General features: G+C 34.6%; 1 protein-coding gene across 1 annotated transcript in view; it reads left to right on the plus strand.

Moving 5' to 3' along the window:
• The window catches only part of HIBADH (3-hydroxyisobutyrate dehydrogenase), a 108,418-nt gene that overhangs the window by 20,930 nt on the left and 60,129 nt on the right, over positions 1 to 27,359 (plus strand). Inside the window, exons 3-4 of the mRNA XM_072783662.1 lie at positions 233 to 342; positions 2,867 to 2,988. Of these exons, the coding sequence (XP_072639763.1) occupies positions 233 to 342; positions 2,867 to 2,988 (232 nt within the window). The remainder of the gene's footprint in view (positions 1 to 232; positions 343 to 2,866; positions 2,989 to 27,359) is intronic.

The following is a 27,359-nucleotide window of genomic DNA, read 5'->3' on the forward strand; positions in this document are numbered from 1 at the left end:
TACACTTTTTAAAATAAACAGTAGATTTGATTCCATAGAAACTTCATCTTTATGTGCATGAGGAATGGACTCTCTATTTTAGGCAGTAATTTTTTTTTTTTTTTTTGTCATTTGGAAACAAGAATTAGTTGTATTCATTGTCACCATGCATAAAAAGTGGATCCTGCTTGTGCTCTAGAAACTGCTTTCATTTTAATTTAAATAATATACCTTTGTAATTTTTTTTTTAAAGGTAGTGTCTTCCCCAGCAGATGTAGCTGAAAAAGCTGACAGAATTATTACAATGTTGCCCACCAGTATCAATGCAATAGAAGCTTATTCTGGAGCAAATGGAATTCTAAAGTATGTATTTCTCAGCTGTGGAAATTTTCCTTGTTATGATAATTCATGAATTTCACATTTATTAACACTTTAGGAAGTACAATTATGTTTGTTAAACCTTTCTATACAATTTTCTTATTTTTTAAAAAAATGAATACTGTGGTTTCTCCCTCAATGTAAAGGGTTTATTTTTTCGCTGAAAGCAAGTATATGACTTTTGGGAATAATTTTTTTTTTTTTTTGCTTCTGTTTCTTTCCTTAGCTCTTGCATTAAACTTACGCTTTCATGGCTAACATGTTTAAGAGACTTTTAAAGCTTGCATTTTAAACTGTACAAATGTTACAAGCATAATTTTCTTATGGTTTATAGAAATTCAGGAAAAGGTTTCTATGAAAAATAAAACCAAACATTGGAAAGAACACCATTATTTAACATTTTATTATATTATAAAAAGTTATTGTATGTCCTCTGGGTTAGTACATCTGTACTAAGAACTTTGAGAAGTTGGAATTAAAGGTTAGCAGTAGCTCTTTAAATAAAATATAATTTAGGTCAGAGTTTTCTAGCCAGTGCTTAACTTTCCTGGTTTTGAGAACTTTTTGGTTAGTTTCTACCTCTTGCCAAATCTTTGTGGTTGTGTTAGAATGACAGTGGTTGAATTTCCAATTTGATTTTCTGGTCTTACCAGTTACTGTTTCTAACTTGTTTTCTTGTTGAATTTCAGCAAAGAGCTAGAACAACTGGAGACCCTATAGACGTATATATATAGGGCTAAAAGAAAGGGTTTAATTTCATGAAGCTGTAATACATGAAATATGAGGTTTTAGGGAATTGAATTGCTTTAGAAAACTAACAAACTTGGAAGCAAAAGACATTTGGATATTAGGCAGAAAACTGATAAGATAAATGTTTAGATTTCAGGGAAGGTTGAAAGACACTAATTTTGGATGGAGCCCTCAAGCCCACGGTGTGTGTGGTCTTGAGGTAACTTCTGTGTCATTATCTAGTCTGTTGCAATTATGGCCCTGGGTTGCCTCTCAAGGAAAAGTAACTAAAAATTTGTTGGCGACAAAATCCTGTGTTTATTAATATTCTTTACTAAGGAATATAGTGGCCAACTAGCAGAACAGTTTTGCCTAGGGAGTGCTTTCAGAGAATGTGGATGAACACTGGTAAATGTAATTCTTGTTTTTCAGGTTACATAAAGTGAAACTTCCACATATTGAGGTGATCTATAATAGAGCATGATATTTCCTTTCTGTGGAATATACTCCATCATTGCCTTTGGACCAGATCAATTAATATGTTTAAAATTGTTGTTTCAAGCATTTTGTATGCTATTTTTCTATAGAAAGATTTTTCTTTTTTTTTAAATAGTTTTTAGCAATGATTTTCCATTTCCTTCTTCAATATTTATCTTTATTCATTTCTAATTTTCCAATCACAATTATGATTAAATGTCACGTGGGTTAATTAATCTATAGTAAGGACTTTGGGAAGTTTGAATTAAAGGTAAGCCATAGTCCTTAAATAAATTATAACTTAGGTTCATTTCCTAGCCAGCGAAGATAGGCATAGATTAGGAGCCCTGTAGATAGATATAATCTGCACTTACAGTATAAACAAAAGTGTCTTATTATAAGAATGCCAGCGCCTGGGTGGCTCAGTTGGTTAAGCATCTGCCTTTGGCTCAGGTTGAGATCCCACGGTCCAGGTATCAAGTCCCACATCTGGCTCCCTCCTCTGTGGGGAGCCTGCTACTGCCTCCCTCTCTCAAGCCTCTCTGTCTCTCATGAATAAGTAAATAAAATCTTAAAAAAGAAAAAAAAAAGAATGCCATTTACTATTGATATAAAATATGGTAGAAGAAAAAGCTGTTTTCCCACTTTGCCAATGTATGTATGTACATTTACTATAAAGGACAAAAAAATTTTGCCTGTGAGATTTCCAGGTTCTTTCCTTTATTTTCCTTTCTGTCTCTTTGATGTTTTATTTTATCTTTAAAAAGTGTAGTTATTAAGAATATGCCACCCTGAAGCATATGGCTAAATTTCGATGGTTTATGTTTATTCTACCTTGTGGAAATGACATGGATATGTGAAATTTGCAATATGGCTTGTTAAAGGCAAATAAAATAGTTTTTAAAGAGCCCCAGCTACTTTACAAACAAAAATTTAAATCCTACCAAATAGGCCTTTTAAAGTTAATGGGTGTTTTAAATTGCCTACCTATATTATTATGGTATTGTGTATTTCACCTGAAACCAGAATTTATATCATGTAGTTTATTAGATTATTTAGGTTTGTTTGAAAGAGTGTGGGTTTACTTTGAACTTTAATTGATCTGAAAATGGATTTGAGATTTTGAATCAGTTCTAATAATGTTTTTAATACTAAAGCGAAGACCTCTTTGATATCTGGCAGCTTTTAGCAAATTCTAATTCTATAGGTAGTTGCATGAAATGTTTATTCAGATTTGTAAACTATATTTTTAAAACTGTAAGCCTATAGTTTAAAAAAACATTATTTTTATTTATTTACTTAGAAAAGTGAAGAAAGGCTCACTATTAATAGACTCCAGTACTATTGATCCTGCAGTTTCAAAAGAATTGGCCAAAGAAGTCGAGAAAATGGGAGCAGTTTTCATGGATGCCCCTGTTTCTGGTGGTAAGTGGCAGCTAAAATCTATGCACACCTATTTCTGTTTGTCAGAAATAGTAATTACAGTTTCGTGGTACCCAATATATATCCAGTTATTTTTAGACTCCTTATAGGAGTCTCAATTTTTTCATTGGAAACAAAAAAAAACCTCACTTTTATTATTTAGTACTCTCGAAATACATTCCTTGTTCTAAGTTCAGACAAAAGGATGTCACAACTTTGAAGAATTATGAATTTTTGGTCCAAATTGCTGTGGGTAAGGCAAGAGCAATTTGTTGAAAATTTAACTTTTCAGAACAGATCCAAGAAGTAATTAATTAGGTTGAATCATCTTTTAACTGTTAAAAAGTTGAGGAAGTATTTAAAAAGAAAAAAATAATTTCACAAGGGGAACTTAAAGCTCAGATAATTTTTTACAGGTGGGATATTACCAGAATTTCAAGGAGCAGATCATTTCAATTTTGTATGAACTTTTCCAGACAATAGAAAAAGAGGAAACACTTCCCAACTCATTCTATAAGACCTATGTAACTGATACTTTAACCAGAAAGGGAGAGTGAGAGAGGAAAAATTTAAGTCTCAGTCATGAAAACAGAAGTAAAAAGTTTTAAAAAGTACATTAGCAAACTAAATCCAACCATGTATAAAAGAGATCAAACACTACAATCAGGTTTATCTCATATGTACTAAAATGGCTTAATATTAGAAAATCTATAAATCTATTTCCCACATTAACATACTTAAAAATCATACGATCATCTCAGTTAGAGGACAAGGATTCTCACTAATAACTTTTTTTTTTTTTTAAGATTTTGTTTATTTATTCATGAGAGACTCAGAGAGAGAGGCAGAGACACAGGCAGAGGGAGAAGCACGCTCCATGCAGGGAACCTGATGTGGGACTTGATCCTGGTACTCCAGGATCTGGCCCTGAGCTGAAGGCAGATGCGCTTAACTGCTGAGCCACCCAGGCATCCCTCACTAATAAAATTCTTAAAGCGTATTATTATATCAGATATTAATAGTAGGTGGTCTGGGTATTTTGGAATGGTAGTATTATAGGTGTTATGATTTTCCATAATTTTGCAAGTTTCCAAAATTATTGTGTAATCAAATATAGTACACACACATGTGCGCATACACACGTATACACATACATATGTAATTTGTAGTTGAAGACTAGTTTCTAGTTGGAGACTTTCTATAAAGGCTGGACTGAAGAAAACTAATCATTTGCTCAAGACCAAAACTAGATTTGTTTCATATTCTACTGTATTAGGAAATACTATTTTCTGTAAAGTTCTGATTTATTCTAAGAGGAAAATAAAGACTGCTAAAGGGAGGTTGTCCTTTAATTTATAAAATCATCATTTCAGTACAGTGCTAAAAATAGCCCATTGCTAGTGTGATACATTGTTACAGTAATGACCTTTAATGACTCACATCTCTGAATCTGCTCTGTGTGTTCATGTGCTACCTTGACTCTGAGTTGAGCCATCTGACTTGCTTTGGCTAGTGGTATATTAGTAAATGTTACACAAGGATAAACTTGAAAAGCACTTTGTACATGGAGTCTTGTCCTATCTTGCTTATGGGGACTCTGCTGCTCTCGCATATAGAAACCTGGATTGGCCACCTGGGGACACGGACTAACTACCAAGCATGTGAGTGAGGCCATTGACCATCTAGCTAGAGTCAGGTTTCCAGATAAGTGTAGCTGCATTAGTGACCTCAGGCCTAACCAGCAAATGAACTGCCCAGCTAGGATAGTCTAAATTACTCACCCTGAGAATTGTCAGTAAATAAACCCACTAAGTTTGAGGGAGTAATATAGCAGTAGATAACTGATGGAGCCAAATACAGTTGATATTTCCATAATTATGTAGCAGTGTTTGTTACTTGATGTATCAATTAGTGTGCTACCTGTGCCTATTTAATCTAAGTGTTATAAACTTTTTCTGAAGGAGAAAAAAAAAAAAAATGAAGGAGAATGATGGTATTGTGGTTCGCATAAAAGCTAACTTTAATGCCAAAGCTAAGTTGCTAAAATGAAGTTTATTAAGCCAGTCCAGAAAAGAGTTTCATTTCATTTGCTATAATCAGGTCCCAGACCTGTATGTCTGTATTCCTGATCCAGAGAATGTATCAAGGGAGAATGTTTGCCTAAATTGTTACCTAAGTAGTACCCTGGTGAACTGACACAAGATACCCATATTTAGTAGGATATGGAAAAATAAGTTGGTAAAAATTCTGGTAAATCTCATTTTGGTGTTCTTATGGACTGCTGGGGGTTAAATAGTACATCTAGCTTTTGAGTGTCTTTTGTGTTCTTAGAATTAAGTTTTTTTATTAGAAGGGACTTTAGCAATAATTTAATTTGACTTTGTTATTTTATAGATGAGAAATTGAGGTCCAAAGAAGTTAAATGACTTGCCTGGGGTTCTCCAGCTTGAGAGCCAATCTAGAACTAGAATCTTTTCTCCCACCTTAGTCTAAGGCTCTTCCCACACTCCACCAGACCTTCTTCCTTTTAGTCTCACCCTGAGGTAGCTTTTCTGTTTTTGAAAACAGTGGCCTACTGTTAACTTCATTTCTTAACAATTTTATCTAGTTGCCAGTCCTCTGTCTTCTTTCTTGGTAGCTAAATGGCACTACCATGTAGTGAAACCTTTGGTGGGGGAGTGAGCGGAGAATTGCATCCTTTTCTAACTCTTGAGAGGTTGGCTTCTAATCTGGAAGGGGCCTAACATTTCTGTTCCAGAGTCACTTGAGAAGAAATGGGTGAGAGGACATTATTCTCAAATAGAATTCTGGAGAGATCAGATCAGTCTTATTATGTTGACCCCATCCTGAAGTGTTTATGAACTGGCTATCAGGACTCTTTTGTTCTGCTGGTGAGTTGGGATAGAACCAGAGGCTTTTTGGGTCTTTTCTGTTTTGGATCCACTGGCTGGTGCTGTTTAATCAAATAAACGTCAGAAAAAAGATAGAGTAATATTTTGACATAGCCCTCACATGTTTCAATTTGATTAGGATAGGATCTGTTCTGAGGTATAAGGACTTGAAATGTTATATTATAATATTAGATACCATTGGGAAATGTGATTATGATCACAGGGGTGGGGTTAGGATAAAAGAAGAAGAAAAACATTCAAAACAACTTAAAGAAGAAATTCTTACATTAGAAGTTTAGAATTTAGTGATATGTATTAATAAAATGATTTGTAAATAGTTACAAAGTATAAAATATGTAGCACAGCAGTCTTCCCAGTACTTAGCAACCAGAAAGGGAACTCTTCATTAACAGTTTGTTCATAGCAACATGCTGCACTTTGTAGAGAAATACTGCCTTTGTCCTCTCTGGGGTGGCTATTAATACTTACTTTGACTTACCTTGTACTTACCTGTATGGATATTTAGAGAGAGTAACACCAGATTTGACTTACACACTTGATTCTGGGACAACAGAAGAATTTTTAGTTCTGGAAATGGAAAAATTTATGTTAAAGATTAACTAGAAACCTCATAGATGATTCCCAGTTACATCCAAGGAGAACCAGTGCAATTTGGAATTAGATTTGACAGTTCTTTAGTAAATATTCTTTAAGCAAGGAAGAAAGGAAATTGGTTAGCTCATATGATTCTCTTAACACCTTTAGTTTCATTTTTTGTTGTACTTCTGTTAAAAACTTCAAAGAAGTTCACTTGATATTAGGGAGAGCCTAGAACTTTTAGGGAAAGAAAGTACTCTACAAATGAAGGTCTTCATTTTTTCTTCAATGAAATGTACTTAAAATGACTATATTTATGTAATTCTTACAAGATTATATACTTTTTAAAAAAGATTTTATTTATTTATTCACGAGATACACAGAGAGAGAGAGGCAGAGACACAGGCAGAGGGAGAAGCAGGCTTCACGCAGGGAGCCTGATGCAGAACTCAATCCCGGGACTCCAGGATCACGCCCTGGGCTGAAGGCAGGCGCTAAACCGCTGAGCCACCCAGGGATCCCCCTATATATTGTTTTGTCATACACTCTTTTCTAATTTTTCTATTATGCTACATTCTTCATTTCATGCAACAAACATTTATTGAGTCCTTTTATGGGGTAGGTATGGTCTAGGCACCAAAGATAGCACTTTGAAGATATTCAAAGTCTTTTACCTCATGGATTATGATTTAGTAGGAATAAAGAGAATAACAAAAATAATTGAAATGATAAGTGCTATGAAGACAAAACGGGAGAGTAAGCAGTTAATGAAACCCTCTTCAGGGGAAGGTCGTTTTACCTAGAGTGGACAGGATGCCTTCTCTGGGGAGGTGACTGTTAAGCAGAGATCTGAGTGCACAACTCCAGACGAAGAGTTTTCAGTGAAACAGACTGCCCTGTGTGGGCTCTGAGGTATGAATAAGCTTGGTATGTGTATGGAACATTTATCTTTGTATCACCAGGACTTAGCAGGTAATTGTGCTCAATTATTAAATTGACTCCCCATATGTCTGACACCATGCCATTGTTGATCAGTTTGTGGTTATCAAAGTAAAGCTAACTGGGCTTTCTATAAATTAGCCCCTGGCCCTGGCCTCAAATATGATGTCCTAATCTGTTTACCTGTTTTGTGTAAATCACATCTTTATGAAAGTTGTAATCCTTCTTTAAAGTCACATGTTGCTTAGTCACACCATTTTGGATATGTGTCTTTTTTTTTTTTTTTTTTTTTTTTTTAGTGTGGAGAGGGTCTGCTATCACAGGGTTAGTTCCAATTTGATCAGTTCTCTTATATAATGAATGCTGGACATAAAGTAAATTAAAAACTATTGTTTGTGACTAATGACCAAATACTGTTGAGTCTGCTCCAAGGGCATAATTAAAGTACTTAACTGTGCTTGGATAATTAAAGAATAAACTCACCAATTGCCTAATATGTCTGTAGAGTTGCACAGTAGACCTTAAGTTGAAGTGACTCTGAAGTGGCACTTGGAGTTAGCCCAAGGCTCCCCGGGCTGGCAAGCCTCATTGATTTGCTAAACTGTATTGCTCCAGTTAGAGATTAATGTCAAAATTAAATAATTGAACTGGTGTATATGTGTTTGTATAATAGTTCCCTACCAGGAAACCGAATTTTATACTCTATTTGGCGGAATTAAGTTTTAGTAATTTGTTTGAGGTATTCTTAGAATACGGAGTAGTAAGCACAAAATCTAGTAAGGAGTTTCTTTTAGAGCGTTAGACTTGCTTGCTAAATTCCTCAGTGAAAGTCTCACATAGACTCCATTATTGTTTTTAAAATCAAGTGTGTAGCCTTGGCCTTAACTATTCACTGAACTGGGTATCTACTGTTTTTTCACTAGATCTGTATCTAATTTATGGTAAAGGGACCACAAAAACAAAAATTATTTCTATTTTGGCACCTAACACCATTATAGTTAAGGGTCTGTTGGCATTTCCACTAAAATGTTTTCTTAGAGAAGTTTATAACTTGGCAATTTTACTTGGCTTTGGGCTGAAACATTGCTATTTCTGTCCAAAAGTAAATTCTTTTACCAAATTTCATACAACTGAATTTGCTTTGGTTGATAATGTGTGGAGAGGGAAGGGCTATCACACACAATACATCTTTTTTCATGTTCTCACAAGCTGTTTGATTACAAAGGAGTATTATGTGTGGCATTTGTTCTTATATTTTAGTCTTGCTGTAGTAAGATTTTATTTTTTTTAATGTTTTGAAATAAGTTGGTTTAACAGGGTTAAGATAATTCATTTTCATGGGTTCTTCCCTTTAAAGAATTATACTATGAAGATAGTTTTTAGTTCTTTTTACATTATTAACTTTTATAAAATTTAAAAGCATTTTGTGGCAGGGGTGGCTGGCTAGCTTAGTCCACAGAGCATGGGACCTTTGATCTTGGGGTAGTGAGTTCGAGCCCCACGTTGGGGCTAGAGATTACTTTTTTTTTTTTAAAAAAAGAGTAAAATAAAAGAAAGACATTTTGTGGCATTGACTTTTGTATGAGAGACTTGAATTATTCTGTCTTGAAAAATATTAGCTAAAGTAAGCCTTTCTTTGGTCTGTTCTGGTGTTATTTAAAGCTTTAGTACCTCAAATAATGAAAATTTTCTTTAATTTTGTTTGATGGACAAATCCTTTTCCTTAAAAATGACATAAGATTCATCAATACTAAGACACCAGAAATGGGGTAATTATGTTAGCAATTTAGATATACCCATAATTTTACTTATCACCTTGTATCTAGTAAGTATCCTTTTTATCTAGGATTTTCTCCAGTTTGTCAAATAGTTCAGAAATGTTTGGTAAATAAATTCCAAGAATTTCTTTGAAATTTGTCCCTAAGAGGTGCCCCAAAACCCTCTTTACATTCTTTGGCATGCCTAAGTCTCCCCTACGACTTGTCATAGACAACTTATAGGAGTCCCTATATAAGGCGTTAATGAGTTCTTAGCATGTTTAGAGAAGACTGCTGACTCACCACCCAATGTAACATAATTGAGGCAACTTTAATAATTTGTCTCCTAAGAAAATAGTAGAAGAATGGGTTAGAGATCCCCTTAGATCACCTCACTCAGTGTTTGTTGTTACTGTTTATTGTTAGTAATAATTATTATCGCTAATGACAACATAGTTTATTTCTAAGAATTCACTTTCTTGGAGTTTGCAATCCCCCCCACCTCCAAATCTGCAGGCCAGGTTTTAATTGCATTGCAATTTCCAGTCAAGTAACCATTACCAGGGTTGTTCTTGCCAGGCTCTGTCCTGTGGTGGAGGGATACTGTGTTCTCTTTACCTGGTTATGTTGGAAAGTGCACGGATAAGGCAGGGGTCCTGTCTGAAGTAATCCTAGGGTATTTTTAATGTCCTTTAATTGCCATTCAGGATGTAAGTCAGACCAGACACAATTGGGTCTGGTCACAGTTCAGAACTGCCTAGTGGTGTTTATATAAAAGTAAAGTATATTTAGCAAATAAATCCCCTGAAGCTATTACTTATATGTAATTTATTTTTTATTAACATCTGTTGATTCCTAAGCAGTGTGAAATTAGTTCCAGTATACCAGCATATTATGTCTTTATTTTGTTTTACTTGTGATCCCTGGATAGCACTGGGGGTAAAGTGGGAGGAGGAAATGGAATTAAGAATTTCACAAGTGCCTTGTCATCATCATCAAACCATTATCAAATTTATTTGTGGTTTTCTAGATGTCTGATTTTCTTAAAGTTTGGTAATGTTAGCAGATGAAAGTATATTGAGTATAAATTCTCTCTATATATTTGCTGTATGATTCTATTTTGTTTTGCGTTGCTTTGGGTGTTTTAGTTGTGAAAATTTTAAATTCACAGGCACATTTCATAGTTAGGACCCTTCCATCAGGGCCAGTTAAGGTATGGCAGCAGACTTAGCTACCCTCTTCTTCCTTGAAGTGATTTTAACTTGATGTGAAAGTAGAGGGTTTTTGTTGGTGGTGTTTTGTATTTAGCCAGATTACCTCTATCAATATGAGAGATGTGGACTTTTTTAGAAGGGTATTAAGGATTTTAAGATTTGTCCCTGACATCTTTTTTGAGTTATTGACTGTTAGTTATGGTCATCCAAATGTTTATCCATTGCAGTCTCTGAGAGAGCATTGTTCTTAGGGAGGTTTTTTTAAAATGAAACATAATATGAGGCAGGGCATACAAATAGTTTTATCATTAATTACATTTCATTTCCCCTAATTCTTATGTGTTAGGGGTAATACTTGTTCTCAAGTGGCCAACATTTTTAATGTACTATGTACATATATTGAAAGAGTAGAAAAATAGTCTTGGCAGACACTGAAATGGTTAATTGGCTTTTTCAGCCAAGGTAGGTTTATAAAACTTTCTGAAAATTAAGAAGTGGGAGGGAAAGAATTTTTCTTTTTCATTAATGCCATATTTTATTAACCCTTTACCCATAAAGCCTATTTTTAGGCTGTAAACATTTTCTTGCAGTATTTTTTCATTAAACAAGCAGCTAGAGGAAGAATAGTTGATTTATTGTAATTATCAAGTATCTGCAAACATTCCAGTAGTTAAAAGAATTATTTCAACATAAAATCCTAAGTAGAGATGAGATTTTTTTTTCTAAAGGTAAATGATAATTTTGAGAAAGGAATAAGAGCAGCAGCATAAATGATAACTTTGAGATCTGTTATCTTTAAGAGCAAACTTTTAAAAATAGCCTTAAGAAATATTTGATGGTTTCTCATGATCTTTAATTGAGGTCTATTTTTAAATTCTTATTAGTACTTGTATAAAATCAGTAGCTTTTCATGATAAAGCATTTACGTCTTAAATCTTGCACACTTCTCTTAGGAAATAAATGGAACAACATTGGTATTTTAAAATTAATAGGAATAGTCTATATTTGATTTAGAAAAGTTACTTTATATAATATTCAAGGGCTAGTTGACAAGGGCAAGAGAGAGAAGGGAGAGGGAGGCAGGTCTGGAGCGTGTGGGAGAATAAGAGAGAGATTACATTGTCCTTTTCCATTTTAGCTGGTAGTTTGGAGTAAAACTGTAAAGTTAAACTTTTTGGAATTGTTATTACCCCGAGTGGGAATATAAAGTATATTGAACAAAATTTATTTAGCCTGTTAAAAAGTCAACCTAAAACTGTAGTTAATTAGTTTACATTATTACATCACTTCTGGTAGAGCCTCAAACTGGTACAGAGTAAGAGGAGCTCTATCAGGTGAGCTGACTGCTACCCATATGGGACTTTAAGATAATGATGAGTTTAAATTTCCTCTTAGAGCTAAGTGAGAATAAAACTGGAGGCAATAAATACTCTTGGCCAAAGCCATTAAATGAAAAAGCTGGGAATTCTCCAGCTCTTGACTTAAATTGTTTGTTTATCAGCTGGCGCCTAGTCTGGAGTCAAGAGCTGGAGATTTCTATCTGTGACAGAACTTTGAAACTCTTGCAGGACACTTTCATTTCAACTTAAGGTAACTTGAGTTTATAGCTTTGGCTTTAAAGATTACTAATGATTTACTCATTTCCTTACCATTTAACCAGAGTGGACTTTTTCCCAGGAAGGGATCTGTGTTTATTTAGGGCCTTTGTCTGCGGAGGGATTAAAAGGCAGCCCACCAGCATTGTGAACTTGATGGTAATAAAAGGTCACCAAAACACACCATAAAAACATTCTTACCATGGAATTAATTATACAGTGTAATTTTACAAAGCAGCTCGGTTACTCCATCGCTCCCCCCCCATTCTTAAGCATTTCATCTTTTAAAAATTAATGCTGTGGTTTTAATTTACGTTTTTGAAAAAATATTTTGTTTCTCTTATGATATTTAAACATTGAAGAAATTGTCACATGCAGTTAGTTACTTAAAAATTTTAAAGTTTTTAAATAAAAATTATCATTTATTGTTAAACTATGAGATGAATAACTTGTTCGGGAGAGGGTAGTCAAAGGGATGATGGTTGTAGTTTCAACAGCTCAGTTTCTAAGAACTGAAGCCTAGTTAAGAGTTTTTTTGTGCCACCAGGTGGCATTGCATCCAAACCTGCCTGTGATAAAGGACGGTTTTTAAATTAAATTCTTTTTTGTTCAAGAGAGGTCATAGTACTTTTTTCTAGATTTTGCTTTTGAAGCTGGCTTAAAAATATATCTAATACCAACATTGATTAAATGTCTTCAAAGACCTGGAAAAATTTCTGAACACTGCAAATGTTTGCTTAATGGGTGGTTAATATTGAAATGAAAGTAAAATGTTGAAACATTTGCAGAAGATTGCTATTTTTTTTTAAGTAAAATGAACATTTAATAGTTGGTTATTTTTGTTTTGCTTTCTAAACACTCGAGAGAGGATCCTGTCTATAAAAACCCTCACAAATGTTGCAGAAACTCCCCAATATGGCAAATGACCCCTTCCCCCAACACACACACACTCACACCCGCCCCAGCCCTTATAAAAAAGAATGTCAGCAGGTTTCACTGTATGAGAATTTTTAAGAAGAGAGAAAGACCTCTGAAAGGTGCAAGTCGGTCCTTTTCACAAGCCTAACTATGAGATTCATTAGGCAGTTCATGCTCATGTCTTAAAAGCTGCTTTTGGGAAAGTAAATTCTTGGAGTTTCCTGTACTGGTTTTGAGGGAGTCTTTATAGTCTTTTGATTCAGCTCATTTTAAGAAAGTGATGATAATGTAAAAGCAAGAAAAAAAAATCCTCATTATAAATTTTATAGAAGTATGATTTTTAAACTAAAATAATTATTCTATTTTTATGAACCCACATATGTTAATAAACTGTACAGAAACAAATTATTTAATACAACATATCCAGGTGCTATGATATGTTGTCAGAATAAATAAGGTTCAGTATACGCTCTATTGATTTTTATCCTTTTAAAAATGTATTCACCATGCAGAGATGTTTAATGCTTAGCCTTTGATCATTTATCAAAAAGCTTTATGAAATTTTACTCACTTTATATTCTTGCCTCTTCTTGTGAGGCTTCTTAGAAATGTGCACAACCTGTTTAAGAAATGTATATGTTTTCAAAGTAAATGTTTGACCTCCCACCTTGATGCTTTTGCTTTTAAACACAAACACACACACACACACACACACACACACACTCATAACCCCCCCACCCCTTTCCTCTATATTTATGAATAACTTGATTGGAATGTGTGTTGTACTAAAACTATATACAAACTAAAGTATTTCAGAGAAAGAATTTTATTTTAAAAATTATAAAAATCTGAAAATAGTAGTTTTGAAAATAGTCTAGACAAAGGTACTCAAGATATTTGACCCTCAATATTTTACTTTTAAACTTGATACAACAGTCTGTTTCTTAGCTTTGTTGTATGCTGATATTTCTACTTATTTAACATCAAAAAGCTGTAGTGGTTTCTCTTTATAGATTGTGCCTGTGTTCTGGAATTGCCTCCTGCTGTCCATGAATTGCTTCTTGGCTTGTTTTGTTAGAATTTCTCACCAGGGTTTTTGTGAGCCATGTAGCTAACATTAAAAAAAAAAAAAAAAAAAAAAGCAAGCATTTGATACAGTAGACTGGATTAGTAAAAATTATACTTACTATTCATAATGATAATTAAGTAAACGTCTTGGTTCAGCATATCAGTTTTATGTAATAAAAGCTCATGCAAATCTCATGTAATAACATGCATATATAAAATTGTCTACAATGACTGCTTTTTTAGTTACTTATGTAATATTAAATAACTGTTTTTTGCAGAAATTCCAGAAACTTACTTTTTCATTAAAAAATAATAGAAAAAAATCCTTACTCGTTTCAGAGTATGTGTAATTTGGTAATGGAGCATTTAGATTTTGGCTTCTTTCATTTCAGTTGGAAATAGTATTGGTGTAAGTGAGTGTTGCCATGGGAACCTCCACATTAGATGTAAAAGGCAAGACTGTCTAAGTGGAGGAGGAGGGGCGATGTACTAAAATACCACTGGCCTAAATGATCTATTTTATGTGTGTGTTGAGGGTGTAGAGGCAGCTAGTTTGAGAGGAGAAGAGAAAGTAGTGCAGAGAGTAAATGTTAAAACTATATACTCATACTTTTGGAATCTCATAGGTGGAAGTGTTTTAAATTTGAAATGTGATTCTTAATTATTTGTGTCATTTGCATATGCTGGAAGTCTTTGCATACCTTATTTTTAAACTGTTGATGAAACATGTTTAACTTATTTGATTTTAGATAAAATAGTTAATTCAGTGAAATGTGATTGGAAGGTTAGCATTTTGGTCTCTGGGATGGCTTTAATTATAAATTTTATTAAAGATAGTTATACTTAATTCTTTTTCAGATATCAGGAAAAAATTTGAAAACTATTTTTTGGAGCCATTTGGCTTTCAAAGCAAAGCTGGCTTTACAGTATTTTTAATATTAGGTTTCAAAAGTTAAATAATTTTAATATTTAATAAATGTTACTCCAGGAAATAATGACTTACTGTATTTGCATGTATAATGTATGGTTTTCTGAAAAAAAATAAAAACAAAAACAAGCATCAAATCCTCTTGTATCCTTCAGGAGCACATGCGTTGCTATTAATAAAGATGGTTAGAGAACAGCCAGCTAACTGCATGTAAAATAACATTTTTGTTTTTGGTATATTTAGATTACAAAGGACAGTGAAATTGTGCCCAACGTGAGTTAGCTGGTAGAAAAGCAACATCACCATTGTACTGTTAACACTATGGATTCTGGTTGTCAGATACACGTGTAAAAAAAGGAAAGACATTAACCTGGCAAAAACTGTTTAAACTTACCTTTTTAGTCCGTCCAGAGAAAGAGTAAAGCTGCCAAGGTAATAAAACATCCGGAAGTTTTTAAAATAAAAAGAGTAATTTAAATTAAAAAAACGGGAGGCGGGAGCGCGAGAAGAAAGAGTGAAAAAGACAGTACTGCTCCCCAGGCCAGGCAGCATCTGATGTAAATTAACCGCAGTGGAAGTGTATTGTTTCCAACTCAGCACAAACAATGCGGGGCATCTCTTTGCGAGGGGTGGGTGTTGGCGTGGAAAAGGGGGTGTTGAGAAGTGAGCTGGGTTGCGGTGAGTTTAGCATTCTGCGGCATAGAAAACAGCAGGATTGAAAGTAAAGAATGAGAAAGTGTCTTTGCATATAAAATTGACCAAGTTAAACCTTCAAGAGATGTGAAATAATTCATAACTGTGAGAGAATGCTTCGTTGTCAGTAATCTAAAGAGGGTTTTTTTTTTTTTTTTTTAAAGAGACCTTGGCCTTATGCTGTAAAACGTTCAGCAACCAAAATAACCCGCTTTGAGGTGTACTTCAGCATGGGATGTCTGTTTAGTTTTAGACTTCCTAAAACAAAACAAAACAAAACAAAATTAAGCAAAAATGTATTTCTTGGAAAAATAGATAATAAGGTGGTAAAAAGTCAAGCTTATTAAAAAAATACTTTAAGAAAACGAAAGTAAGGGCAACACCATCTGTGTTGTTTTTCTCTTTCAGTTTTTGCCTGCTGTGCCCCCTCTCCCCGCCCCACCCCACCCCATCCCCAGGCTTCCTTGGGGAAAAAAAGTCTGACAATCTTAATAGAGTGAAAAGCATAAAATTCACATGGGCTTATCAATAAATGGATTCAAAATAGCTTTGCTTTAATCAACTTTAAAAAGTTTCATAATGTAGAATTTTCTAGAAGGCAACTAATATTTATTATTAAGTACCTTTGGTGTATCAGGCTATCATGCTGGGTATTTATGCATTTTAAACCATTTAATCCTTACAGCAACCTCATGAAATGCATATTATCATTTTTTGTGAGGAAGTTGAGGCTTATTTAGGAAGGGACCACATGACAACATGTAATTATTATAAGAATTAGCGTAATGTAGCAAAAAAGAAAGCATTTTAGATAGAAGACTTAAAAATATTATATAGGACTAATACCTTCAAGTCTGGCATTTGTTTAGATTATTACAATAATGAAAAAGCTTTGATTTGTTTATTTAAAAACAAAACCAGTGGAAATCCTTTTTCATGCTCCGTTGATATCACCATTTAGTACACACTCCACCCCAAATCAAAATATAGAAAGAATTATTAGTCGACTAAAAAAGTCCACCATAGGTCATTTAAAGCAATTTTGTTTTTGGTCTTATATGTTTGAATCTAACCAACTACAGGAATAAAGGAGACAAAAAAATGTGGAACTGGAAGTGAAAACCATAAGTTTTAAACCTAAAATAACTTCCATGGAAGGTCTTATAGAAGTTGGGTATAAAAAGAGGCAAAGTGTATCTTACTTAGAGTATGTGTGTACAGGACATTTTCACATATGTTTTCTCTTTTAACTTGTGATTTAAATTTTTTATTTTCCAAAATAAGTTATTTAGTCACAACTTTTTAAATACCAAAAATTGGCCTTTACAAAAGATCAATGAGAGTTTCAGTGTGCATGTATACTTTTTGGTATGTGTATAGTATTCAACATTAAGACTGAAGACTAACAGTGTGTAAAGCTTATTGCTCAATAATAATAATGAAGCGTATTCTTTAGTCCTATTTGACATTACAACTATTGTTTGGTGTTTTATTGAGTCATAATGTGTTGGGAATTGATGATTTTTATCTTGTCAATATTTTTAACCCCTCTCAACATATACAATTCTTCAGTCATATTACTAAAGAAATCTGTCTCAACAGCTTTTAACAAAAGGCCTTTAAAGTAGTATGGGTGTGTGTGTATGTGTATATATGTGTATGGGATGGTGTGTGTGTTTTAATAGTTTTATCCTAAAGATAATTCATTGAAAGATACTTTCTGTACCTAATTCAGGTTATGTTTTTTAAAAGAAATGAACAAACCCACACTCACCATCATCTAACTATATAAAACATAGATTTCATTGAAGGCTATAAGAAAATCTCATGGTTAAGACATTTTTCTTTGCCAGTTTTTCTCTGAATTTTATAAAATTCAAGTATGCTGAAGTTTGAAATGCTAATGCATGTTTGGAAAACAACCCTGAGACTTTCATCTGTTTAAGTAGTCTGATAATCTGGTTTCATCCTTCTAGATTTCTAGTTCCAAACATGATTTTTTTTTTTCAAACATGATTGGCAGTAGTTTGGAAAGAAGAATGAAGAGGAAACCTTTTTCCTTATGTTGTTGTGTTCAACAGGGAAAAATCAACATTCTTGTTGCTATAGCTTAGAACACTAAAAAAGGGCCTCATACCAGTTCCCAGGGTTTTTTGGTAGTCATATGTGAATCTTCTTTTATTTCAATTTGTTGTCTTCATTCTTAATATTCCCAGCCTGTTATATCCATGTTGTTTCTAGAAATGCTTACTATATAGATTGCTGTGAAAGGAAATGATAGAGCAGAGAATATTGGCAAGAAATTTCTGGCAATAAAGAAAAAAAAAAAGAAAGATATTCTAACACTGGCCCTTACTAGGGTAAATTCCAAGGGAATAAAGATTATTACTGGTCAAAAAACCGTCTAACTAGATAGTGATGAAAACTGGAGTTCAGCCAAATTTATTTTTTTGTGTTTTTGTTCTTTTCCTGTTTTTGGTTGTATTGGAAGAGACCTTTGTTGGGTCATCTGATTATGACAGGATGAAGGTCAAGTTTAGTTGTACTTGACTTCAGTGATGGTATCTTTCTAACCAAAGTGGCCTATAATAATGAAATTGTTCATCAAAAAAAAAAAAAAAAAGAGCAATCTGTGATCTTTATCTCTATATCAGATTTAAATCGTGATGTGTTTTTTGAAGATTGAGGTTGTGATTTTAAAAGGATGAGCTGTGATATTTCAGGAAGTGTGCTAATGTGAACATACAGCAGTGTTTTCATGAAGGGAAGGTGATATGGGAAAACTGTAGTAATGAGGGTGAAGGAAAATAAGGACTTCAAAAGAAAAATACCAATTTTGTTTTTGTTGTTTAAGGGAGAATTTATAACTGGGGAATTTATAAGTATTATCAACTATATGTGGACGTAGAGTTAAAAATAATAGGGAAAGTAGCACTTCCAAATAATAATTTTGATGTCCATGCTGAACACCTTTTATTAAATATGTTTACAATATAGTTAAATACCAAAATAAACGGTAAATAAATTCTAAAATAAGGAGTTGCTGATTTTTATTTTAATTTGTAGTATGTGTCATGTAGATAGGATCATAACTGCGGCATGAGTTTTGGGAAAAGGTACTGTGGAAATGGGCTGTTTGTGGTTTCACGCTCTAACCATTTACTATTTCGCACTTATTTTCTATCGAGAATCATAGATGTGCATCTGTGCGGATGTGACTCTTCACCTGGCACTTCTCCCCTGCTCTGCCAAGACAAAATTTTACCATCTAAGAAATGTTATTTTCTCCACATCCCATGGTAACTTTTTTTTTTTTTTTAAGATTTTATTTATTTATTCATGAGAGACAGAGAGAGAGAGAGAGAGGCAGAGACACAGGCAGAGGGAGAAGCAGGCTCCATGCAGGGAGCCTGACACGGGACTTGATCCTGGGTCCCCAGGATCACACCCTGGGCTGAAGGCAGGTGCTAAACTGCTGAGCCAACTGGGCTACCCCCTCATGGTAACTTAAACTGAATTTTTTTTCCCATTGGCAACAAAAATGAAGGTTTTTATTTATTTATTCATGAGAGGCACTGAGAAAGAGATGCAGAGACTTAGGCAGAGGGAGAAGCAGGCTCCCAGCGAGGAGCCTAACGGTGGGACTCCATCCCAGGACCCTGGGACCACATCCTGAGGCAAAGGCAGATGTTCAACCACTGAGCCACCCAAATGCCCCTGAATTTTAAACGTGCTTGAATTTTTTTATATGATATCGCAATGTAATTACAAAGAGGACCAACAAACATCTATTTATAATTTTTCATGCAAACCTTTTTGAAGGGAGAAAAAAATACCTTTCCTAACCCCCTCATCTTTTGAGTCATCAACATTTAATTTTCTTTGCATTATTTTACTTTTTCCTGCTGACTTTTAATTGTAATCTTAAAAACTAAAAAAATCAATGTAAAAGGATTCGAAATAGAGTTTAGGATGAAAAATTTATCCAACTGCTTCTGTTTGTTTTTTCCCCTGCATTTCCCACTGAAATTCCTTAAAGTAAGTTCCTTCCTTTCCATTCTTTTTTAAATTGGACCCAAGGAAGGCATTTAGTAAATTTTTTTCCTCGGACCCCAAGCCACAGCTTTGGTAGACTCTTTAAGTCCATATGTTCCTATGTGAACCCATGTCTTTGATATGGTGTTTGCTTTTTGATGGGCCCTTTAATTATTCTTTCCTAGTAATGATTTAAAACAAATGGGTGGGATCATTCTCATATTCTCTTAAGGTGTTCCACATCTAACCTTGGTTTGATAGGGGTGATTGTGTTATCATATGTCTAGTTTGAGTTGTACTTTGTCTTGGTTGTGCTTCTGAGTGGGCATACTTTTTGCTTTTCTTTTCAGTGTTCACTCAATACATAATTAATTGAAATGAAATGGCGATAAAGCTTGTGTGGGAAAGAAGTCCTTGTTTCCTGTCTTTGTTGGCACTTGTGGGTTCCTAATCTCCTAAGACTCTTGGGATGTAGATCTGTACATCACAACTAGGGGTGGGTAGTTTTTATGGTGAGGAAGAGGGAAAAAGATAGTATTGAAGCAATTCCTGTCTAGGTCTGCAAAGTGCAGATTGCATTTCTCTTTCAGTGGTGTTAGGTTTATGGCCCTTTTTTTGGAAAGTGCTATTAAGTGTTTGGAGACCTTTATCTTTCTCTGTTTTGTTGTAGCAGATGGAGTTGTCCTCTGGTGGTTTTGCTAGGTATGATAAATGTTGTACTAAAACTGCTTGGTGGAAGTTTGATCTGGAAAGATTACTGTTTGTTTCAGTTTCCTGAAGAAAATGGAATCATAGTATTCAAACTGTTGGGGAAACAAGCCCATCAGGAGATCAGTAATAATAATGTGTACTTTTCACTGACGCTTGTGATTTTTTTTTTTTGTCTCTTCTACAAAGGTTTAGGAACAAAACCCAGAAATGATGATCACTTTTGTCTGAAATAATATAAATAGTAGAAGTAATCAAAACCTTTTCTCTCTGAGCATACAGGGAGAGATGTCTGCATAATGAAGAATTGCTCCTATTTTGCAAAATAATAATGGAAGCAAAGAAGTTATGTAGTTCTCTTGTGTTCACAGAGAGATTACTCAAGGGACACAGTGTTAAAGTCTCTCTCACATAGCATAGTTATTCTTGGTTGTATTGCTAAAAAGATTTCTTTGTACATATTTCTAATATTCTAAGAGGCGTGTCCCTCTTTGTCCATACTTTTTTTTAAGTTTAATTCTAATTTGACTAGTATAACTTTTACTTCTAGTAGCTTTTATGCAAATCTGTGGTTTACCTACGCTGGGGTTGAAAGGTACTAGCAAGCACTTAGATATTGCATTGAAACAAATGTTTGATCAAATCCTTTTGATAAACATCACTAAAAATGGGTAGGAGAGTCTAACCTAACTACATGTCATCATCTGAAGACACTGTTTTTTTTTTTTTTTCTTTCTTCAGGGATTCCCATTCTAGCTCAACTGGATGCAATCTGGGAATAAAGTAGTAGCCTAAACTGAATTTGTAGGGTGATTTGTAAATAATTATTCTCCTCAATTTCAGTTATTTGCATTAATACTTCCTTAATGTAGGGAATTAAAAGTTGACTAGTTTTTGAATCTGAAATTCCCTTTTCCAGCTCATTTATCTTTGATGTTCTAGCTTTTATATATTCCTAGCTTTAATAGTTAGAAGCAACTTAGCGAAGGATACTAGGAGGCTCACAGTCTTGCACCAATGTTGGAGAAAAGTGGTGAACCATCATCGGAGTACTAGGTGGTCTCAGTGGTGTCTGAAGTGCACCCAGGTCTTTGACCAGGGTTATAGCACCTGTGGAGAGTATGTAAATACCTCTGGTTGGGGCGGGGGGGGGGGGGGGGGGGCGCGCTTCTGGCACCACCTCCCACAGTGGGGGGTAGCCTGTGTACTTGTTGGAAGATTATTGGCTTGTGATACCAAGTTTTTCTTTTTACTGAGGCTGCTAGGAAATCAGAGCTAGATTTTGGCACCTAGTAATAATCATCATCCTTTTCAAGCCTTCCCTGTTTCTGTATGGTTTCCATTCTCACTTGTAGTTTTAGTTTGTCACATACTTACTTAGTCATTACTGTCTAGTAGGCACTGGGAATACATGGTGAACATGAAGGACCCACTCTGTTTCTTCTTAGCACTTACAAGTTCGTGTGTTTGTATCATAAACTATCACAGAATCCTTTTTGGAAATAAAGATACAAATCATAACTCTGGATTCCTAGGGCCATCAGGTTTTCTTACCACTTCTCTGTTTAAAAAAATCTTCTATGTAACTTTTATTCCTCGTTCCTTTATTTTCATTGTCTTTGCTTTTTTTCCCTTCAAAAATTTTTAATGAAATGAATACACTTGTCCACCTTTTCTTCTTAACTTTTGTATTTCCTAGTAAGACCATGTCTAAATGTTTTAAATGTGTATTTGCATATGCCACTTTTAAAAACAAAAATGGGATTGGTTTTTGCAACTTATTTTTTCACTTAATGTAATTTTATGTGTCTTGATATAGAAAAGATTTATTTTATACTTTTTAATTATTATAAAGCATTCCATTAACTGGACAGACTTCTGCTATTATAGAAAGGCTACCCTGAATATTCTGGGACATAGATCTTTTCATGTATGTACAGTATACATGAATTTATCAGTAAGAGAATTCTTTTTTTTTTTTTTTTTAAGATTTATTTTTATTCATGAGAGACACAGAGAGAAAGGCAGAGACACAGGCAGAGGGAGAAGCAGGCTCCCTGGAGAGAGCCTGATGTGGGACTAGATCCTGGAACTCCAGGAATCCCCGCCGCCCCCCCCCCCCCCAAAGGCAGATGCTCACTGCTGAGTCACCCAGGCATCCCAGTAAGAGAAATTCTAAGAAATGGAATTACTGGGTCAAAGAGTTTGTGTTAAGAGAAATTCTAAGAAATGGAATTACTGGGTCAAAGAGTTTGTGTATTTTAAATTTTGATTGATGTTGCCAGGTTTTTCACCAAAGTTAAATCTTCCATTAACAGTATAGGAACCTATTTATTAATACTCTTGTCAACACTATCTTTATTTTTTTTCCTAGTCTGATAGTTAAAAAATGGCATAAGGGTTTTAATTTTCTTTCTTTCATTTTTTAAAAATTCCAAGTTATGAGTTTGAGCATTTTATTATTATTATTATTAAAGATTTTATTTATTTATTCATGAGAGAGAGAGAGAGAGGCAGAGACATAGGCAGAGGGAGAAGCAGGCTGCATGAGAAGAGTGTGATGCGGAACTTGATCCCAGAATCCTGGGGTTACCATTTGAGCCAAAGGTGAATCCTCAACCATTGAGCCATCCAGATTCTCCTTAGTTTGAGCATTTTAATAATGTTTCCTGGCCATTTATTTTTGTTTTTGTTTTTTTGTTCCAGTAATTGTTTCTTCCTATCCTTTGGACATGTTTTTATTGGATTCATTCCTTCGGTGGATATTTGTTGAGTACTTAGGATTTGCTGCGCACTGTGCTAGGCATTGATCTTTTCTTTTTTTTTTTTTTTTTGGCATTGATCTTTTCTAATTGATATGTATTAGTGTCAAATGCTTATTCATTTATTCAACAAATATTTATTGACTATCTACTATGTACTAAGTACTAGTCTAGGCCTGGGAATAAATCAGAGAGAAAACATACTCCCTCATATACCCATACCCACATTTATACTCCTGCTCTTATATTTTACAGAGTGTGAGTATGTATGGGGAAATATATATCTTGCAAATATTTGTGGCCAGTTTGTCATTTCTTCTTTATTCATTTTGTTTATAGTACTTTTTGAAAAATAGAAATTTTGAATTCTTCGATCACTGAATTTGTCAGTCTTACTTTTTATGACTTCTGACTTTTATGTCCTGTTGTCTCTCCAAGATTATAAAATTTAAAAAAAGATTTACACATTTTTATTTTGCTTAATGATTTCATTTTTTAAAATTAAATTTTTGATTCATTTAGGATTTATTATGGTGGAGGGAAGGAGGGTAAAGATCTAGATTACTTTTTCTTTAAATCAATCTAGTGGGCAGCCCTGGTGGCTCAGCAGTTTAGAGCCTCCTTTGGTGCAGGGGATGATCCTGGGGACCCGGGACTCTTTTAATTTCATACACTCAATTGCCATGTGTATTTGGGTCTACTCTGAGCTCTCCATACTCTTCTATTGATATCTCCTTGTTGATTTTTCCTTAAGTAGGACATTTTTACTTTCTGTTGCTTTATTTTCCTGTCTATCCTACCTGGGAAAGGTAGGTAGTCTTTCATTGGTCTTTTTTCCCCTCTCAGAATTTTCCAGTTTACTTTTGCTTTTTTATTGTTCTAAATAGACACGAGAGTCATTTTATCATGTTTCTCGCAAAACATTCTATTAATATCTTGATTGAGATTATACTGGGTTCATGGATTAATTTATAGAAAATTGGTATATTTACAAGACCAAGTCTAAGAGTAAGATTTACTCAATTTTTGTATCTTTTATATCTCTTACTAGGATTTTCAAGTTTTCTTCTTGTATATCCTAAGCATTCCTTGTACAGTTTATTCCAAAGTCCTTTTATCTTTACTGTTGTTGGTATACATGGAGGCCTTTCTTTTTCTTTTTTAGCATTCCAACTATTCTTGTTCATAAATATGAAAAGTATTGATTTCTACATATTAATTTGAACTCAACTTCCTTTTTGAATTTTCTTATGTTTTTAGTAGTTTTTCAGTTGGCTGTCTTGGGTTTTCCAGTTCTAAAAATGATCATTTTGCCTTAGGTTTTCTAAATTTAGATCTCTTATTTCTTGCTTTACTACTTACATTGGGTGATACTACCAGAATAATTTTGAATAATAGTAGTAATAATAAGTGTGCCTGTCATGTTCCTGTTACTAATGAGAATGCTTTAATGAATTTGATCATAAACACAATGGTAGCTTTTGGTTTAAAGGAGGTTAAGGAAATATCCCATGATTCTTAATTTTAATGTGTGTTTTCATTCGGTTCCTCAACAAATATTTAAGATGTTTTTGGTATGGATCTGATACTCCATTGGCACTAGAAAGTGAGTAATCAGAATAGAAACCATCCCTGCCCTAATGAAATTCATAATCTAATTGAGGGGAGACAGATACTAATTTTACCACAAAAAGCTATACAGTATTTTTGTTACTATGATGCAGTGGGATAAGATGGGCTAAAGGATTCTGTAGATGGGGAGATTTTTCCTAGAGGTCAGGAAGGTCTTATTGGACAAAGTAACCATTGATTTGTGACCTTCAAGAGGGAATGAACTAACTAGGCACAGGAGAAGAATGTTCCAAACAGAGGGTGGTACATTTGAAGGGAAGTGTGGTTTGGATGAGGCTAAAGAGTTGGGCTGGCCTATCAAGCTCCTTTTAGTCATGCTACTCATTTTGTTCTTTATACTAAGAACAGTGGGAAGCCTTGATTGAATATTTTAAGCAGGGAGGCAGGATAATCACATCTGGATTTTCTATAAGAGGGTAAAAGGGTCGGGATCCCTGGGTGGTGCAGCGGTTTGGTGCCTGCCTTTGGCCCAGGGCGCGATCCTGGAGACCCGGGATCGAATCCCACGTTGGGCTCCCGGTGCATGGAGCCTGCTTCTCCCTCTGCCTGTGTCTCTGCGCCTCTCTCTCTCTGTGACTATCATAAATAAATAAAAATTTAAAAAAAAAAAAAGAGGGTAAAAGGGTAAAAGCTGGGAGACTAACTGGGAGTCTGTTGGAATAGGCCAACCATGTGAGGATGGTACCTTGAGCTAGAGTCATGGCTTTAGGAAATGTGGTAACATGATAGTGTGTTCAGTTGTTTTCCTCAAAGTACTTTAGATTTAGGAACTAAAAGTCAACCGTGATATTCACTAAGAATAACTCCTGCCTTGGATGGAACCAAGTAGAGGTACAGCTTTTGGGATAAGAAATATCCAAGTTGGTCCCAGTAGGTTTTTAAATTGTTTTTATCCTTGTCCTCCATTTCTTCTTCTCTTTTCTCTTTTTGTTTCCTGACTAAACATCCAGTCCCTTTTCATCATATTCTGTTCTTTATTCTTCAACATCCTTTCATCCAGCAAACATTCATTGAGCAACTCCTGTGTTTCCTGTACTCTGCTGAGTGCTGGGAAAGAGATGAATGGGCCCTCAAGGTCATCATCATGTATTAGATGAGGCAGATGCATATTCATAAAGCAACACATGGTACTAAATGTAACATACACAATGTTCAAAATGAAGTTATTGATCTATTTAGGGCATCTCATGATTGACTTTTTTGAATAGGTGAGGTCTAAATTACATTTTAAAAGATAAATAGAAATTTGCCAAGGGGAGAAGAGGAGGCCTATTTTCAGGCCACAGGAATACAGCATATGCAGGGATGCAGAAACCTGAAGCAGCACAATGTTTTTACTGAACTCTGGCAGTTGGATATTTCTGGATTTTGAAGTTTCTGGTTGTAAAGGAAGGGAGAAGTAGCAAGAAATGAGATGAGCCAGATTGGCAAGACACAGGAAGTCTCTTTCAGAATCACTGTATTCAGAAAAGCATTTATGTAGATTGGAGCAGGGGCGGGTAGGAAAGGATAGCATGAGAAATTATGGTAGCAGTATATTTCGTTTTGGGAAGCCCATGACTCCATTTAGAAAATGTCCCTTTTTCAGGACTCCTGGGTGGCTCAGTGGTTGAGCATCTGCCTTCAGCTTGGGGCGTGATCCCAAGGTCCTGGGTTCGAGTCCTGCATCGGGCTCATTGTGGGGCTCCTGCTTCTCCCTCTGCCTATGCCTCTGTCTCTCTCTGTGTCTCTCATGAATAAATAAAACCTTAAAAAAAAAAAAAGAAAGAAAACGTCCCTTTTTCTAGGCTAACAAGACAGTTGTTAGCCTAAATTTCAGAAGGCAAATTTAGTTGTACTTTTTAGAAAAATACTATCTTTGTAAATGCCTTACATTGTGTTCTGGGCAAATGCTTGCAGATAATAAAAACTAAATGATGAAATCACCTGTGTTGTTCACTGGAGACAGAACTTGCAGTGGACTCAGCTATGAGGGCTCACGTCCTCACTAACTTAAAATTTACTTCCAGGGAGAGACTTGAGATTTGTTGAAAAGTTTTTAAATGAAAATTGCTACTTGTACTCAGTTAATAGAATTTATATTGCGTGTCTGTTTAAAAAAGCTGAAAGCTAAGCTTAACATTAAATATTGAAGTCTTAAAAAAAATATTGAAGTCTTAGATGAGACCATCTGATACCAAAATATGATGGTGTTATCATTTAAGCCCCTTAAAAAAAAAAAAAACTAATGTGGTTCTCTTGCAGTATTAAAATCTTTCCTGAGATGTCTTCTGCCCCACTAACCATTTCTCTGTTCCTTGAGGGAGGTATTTAGGGATTGAAACCACCAGGCTACCTCACTGAAAGCTGGAAATATAATTTTACTTAGCCATTCCTGGTAGTATGCTCTCAATGTGATAAGAAAGTGCTTTTCTAATTCCAGGTGCTAATATTATGACCAGACTTTGAAGAAAGTGATATTTCTAGTTTATAGAATTAAGTGAGATCCTTATCTAGGACTCTGAAGGAATTAACAGATACCTTCAGAACACTATACAGCTGAGGTGTAGATAGAGGTAGGGCTCTAAAGGGATCAGATGGGTAGTGGCTAAGTAATAGCAGATGTTCCTTTTAAAATCTATCAGTCAGATGTCTGTG

The sequence above is a fragment of the Canis lupus genome, chromosome 18, assembly GCF_048164855.1.
Source record: "Canis lupus baileyi chromosome 18, mCanLup2.hap1, whole genome shotgun sequence".
Lineage (NCBI taxonomy): Eukaryota > Metazoa > Chordata > Mammalia > Carnivora > Canidae > Canis > Canis lupus.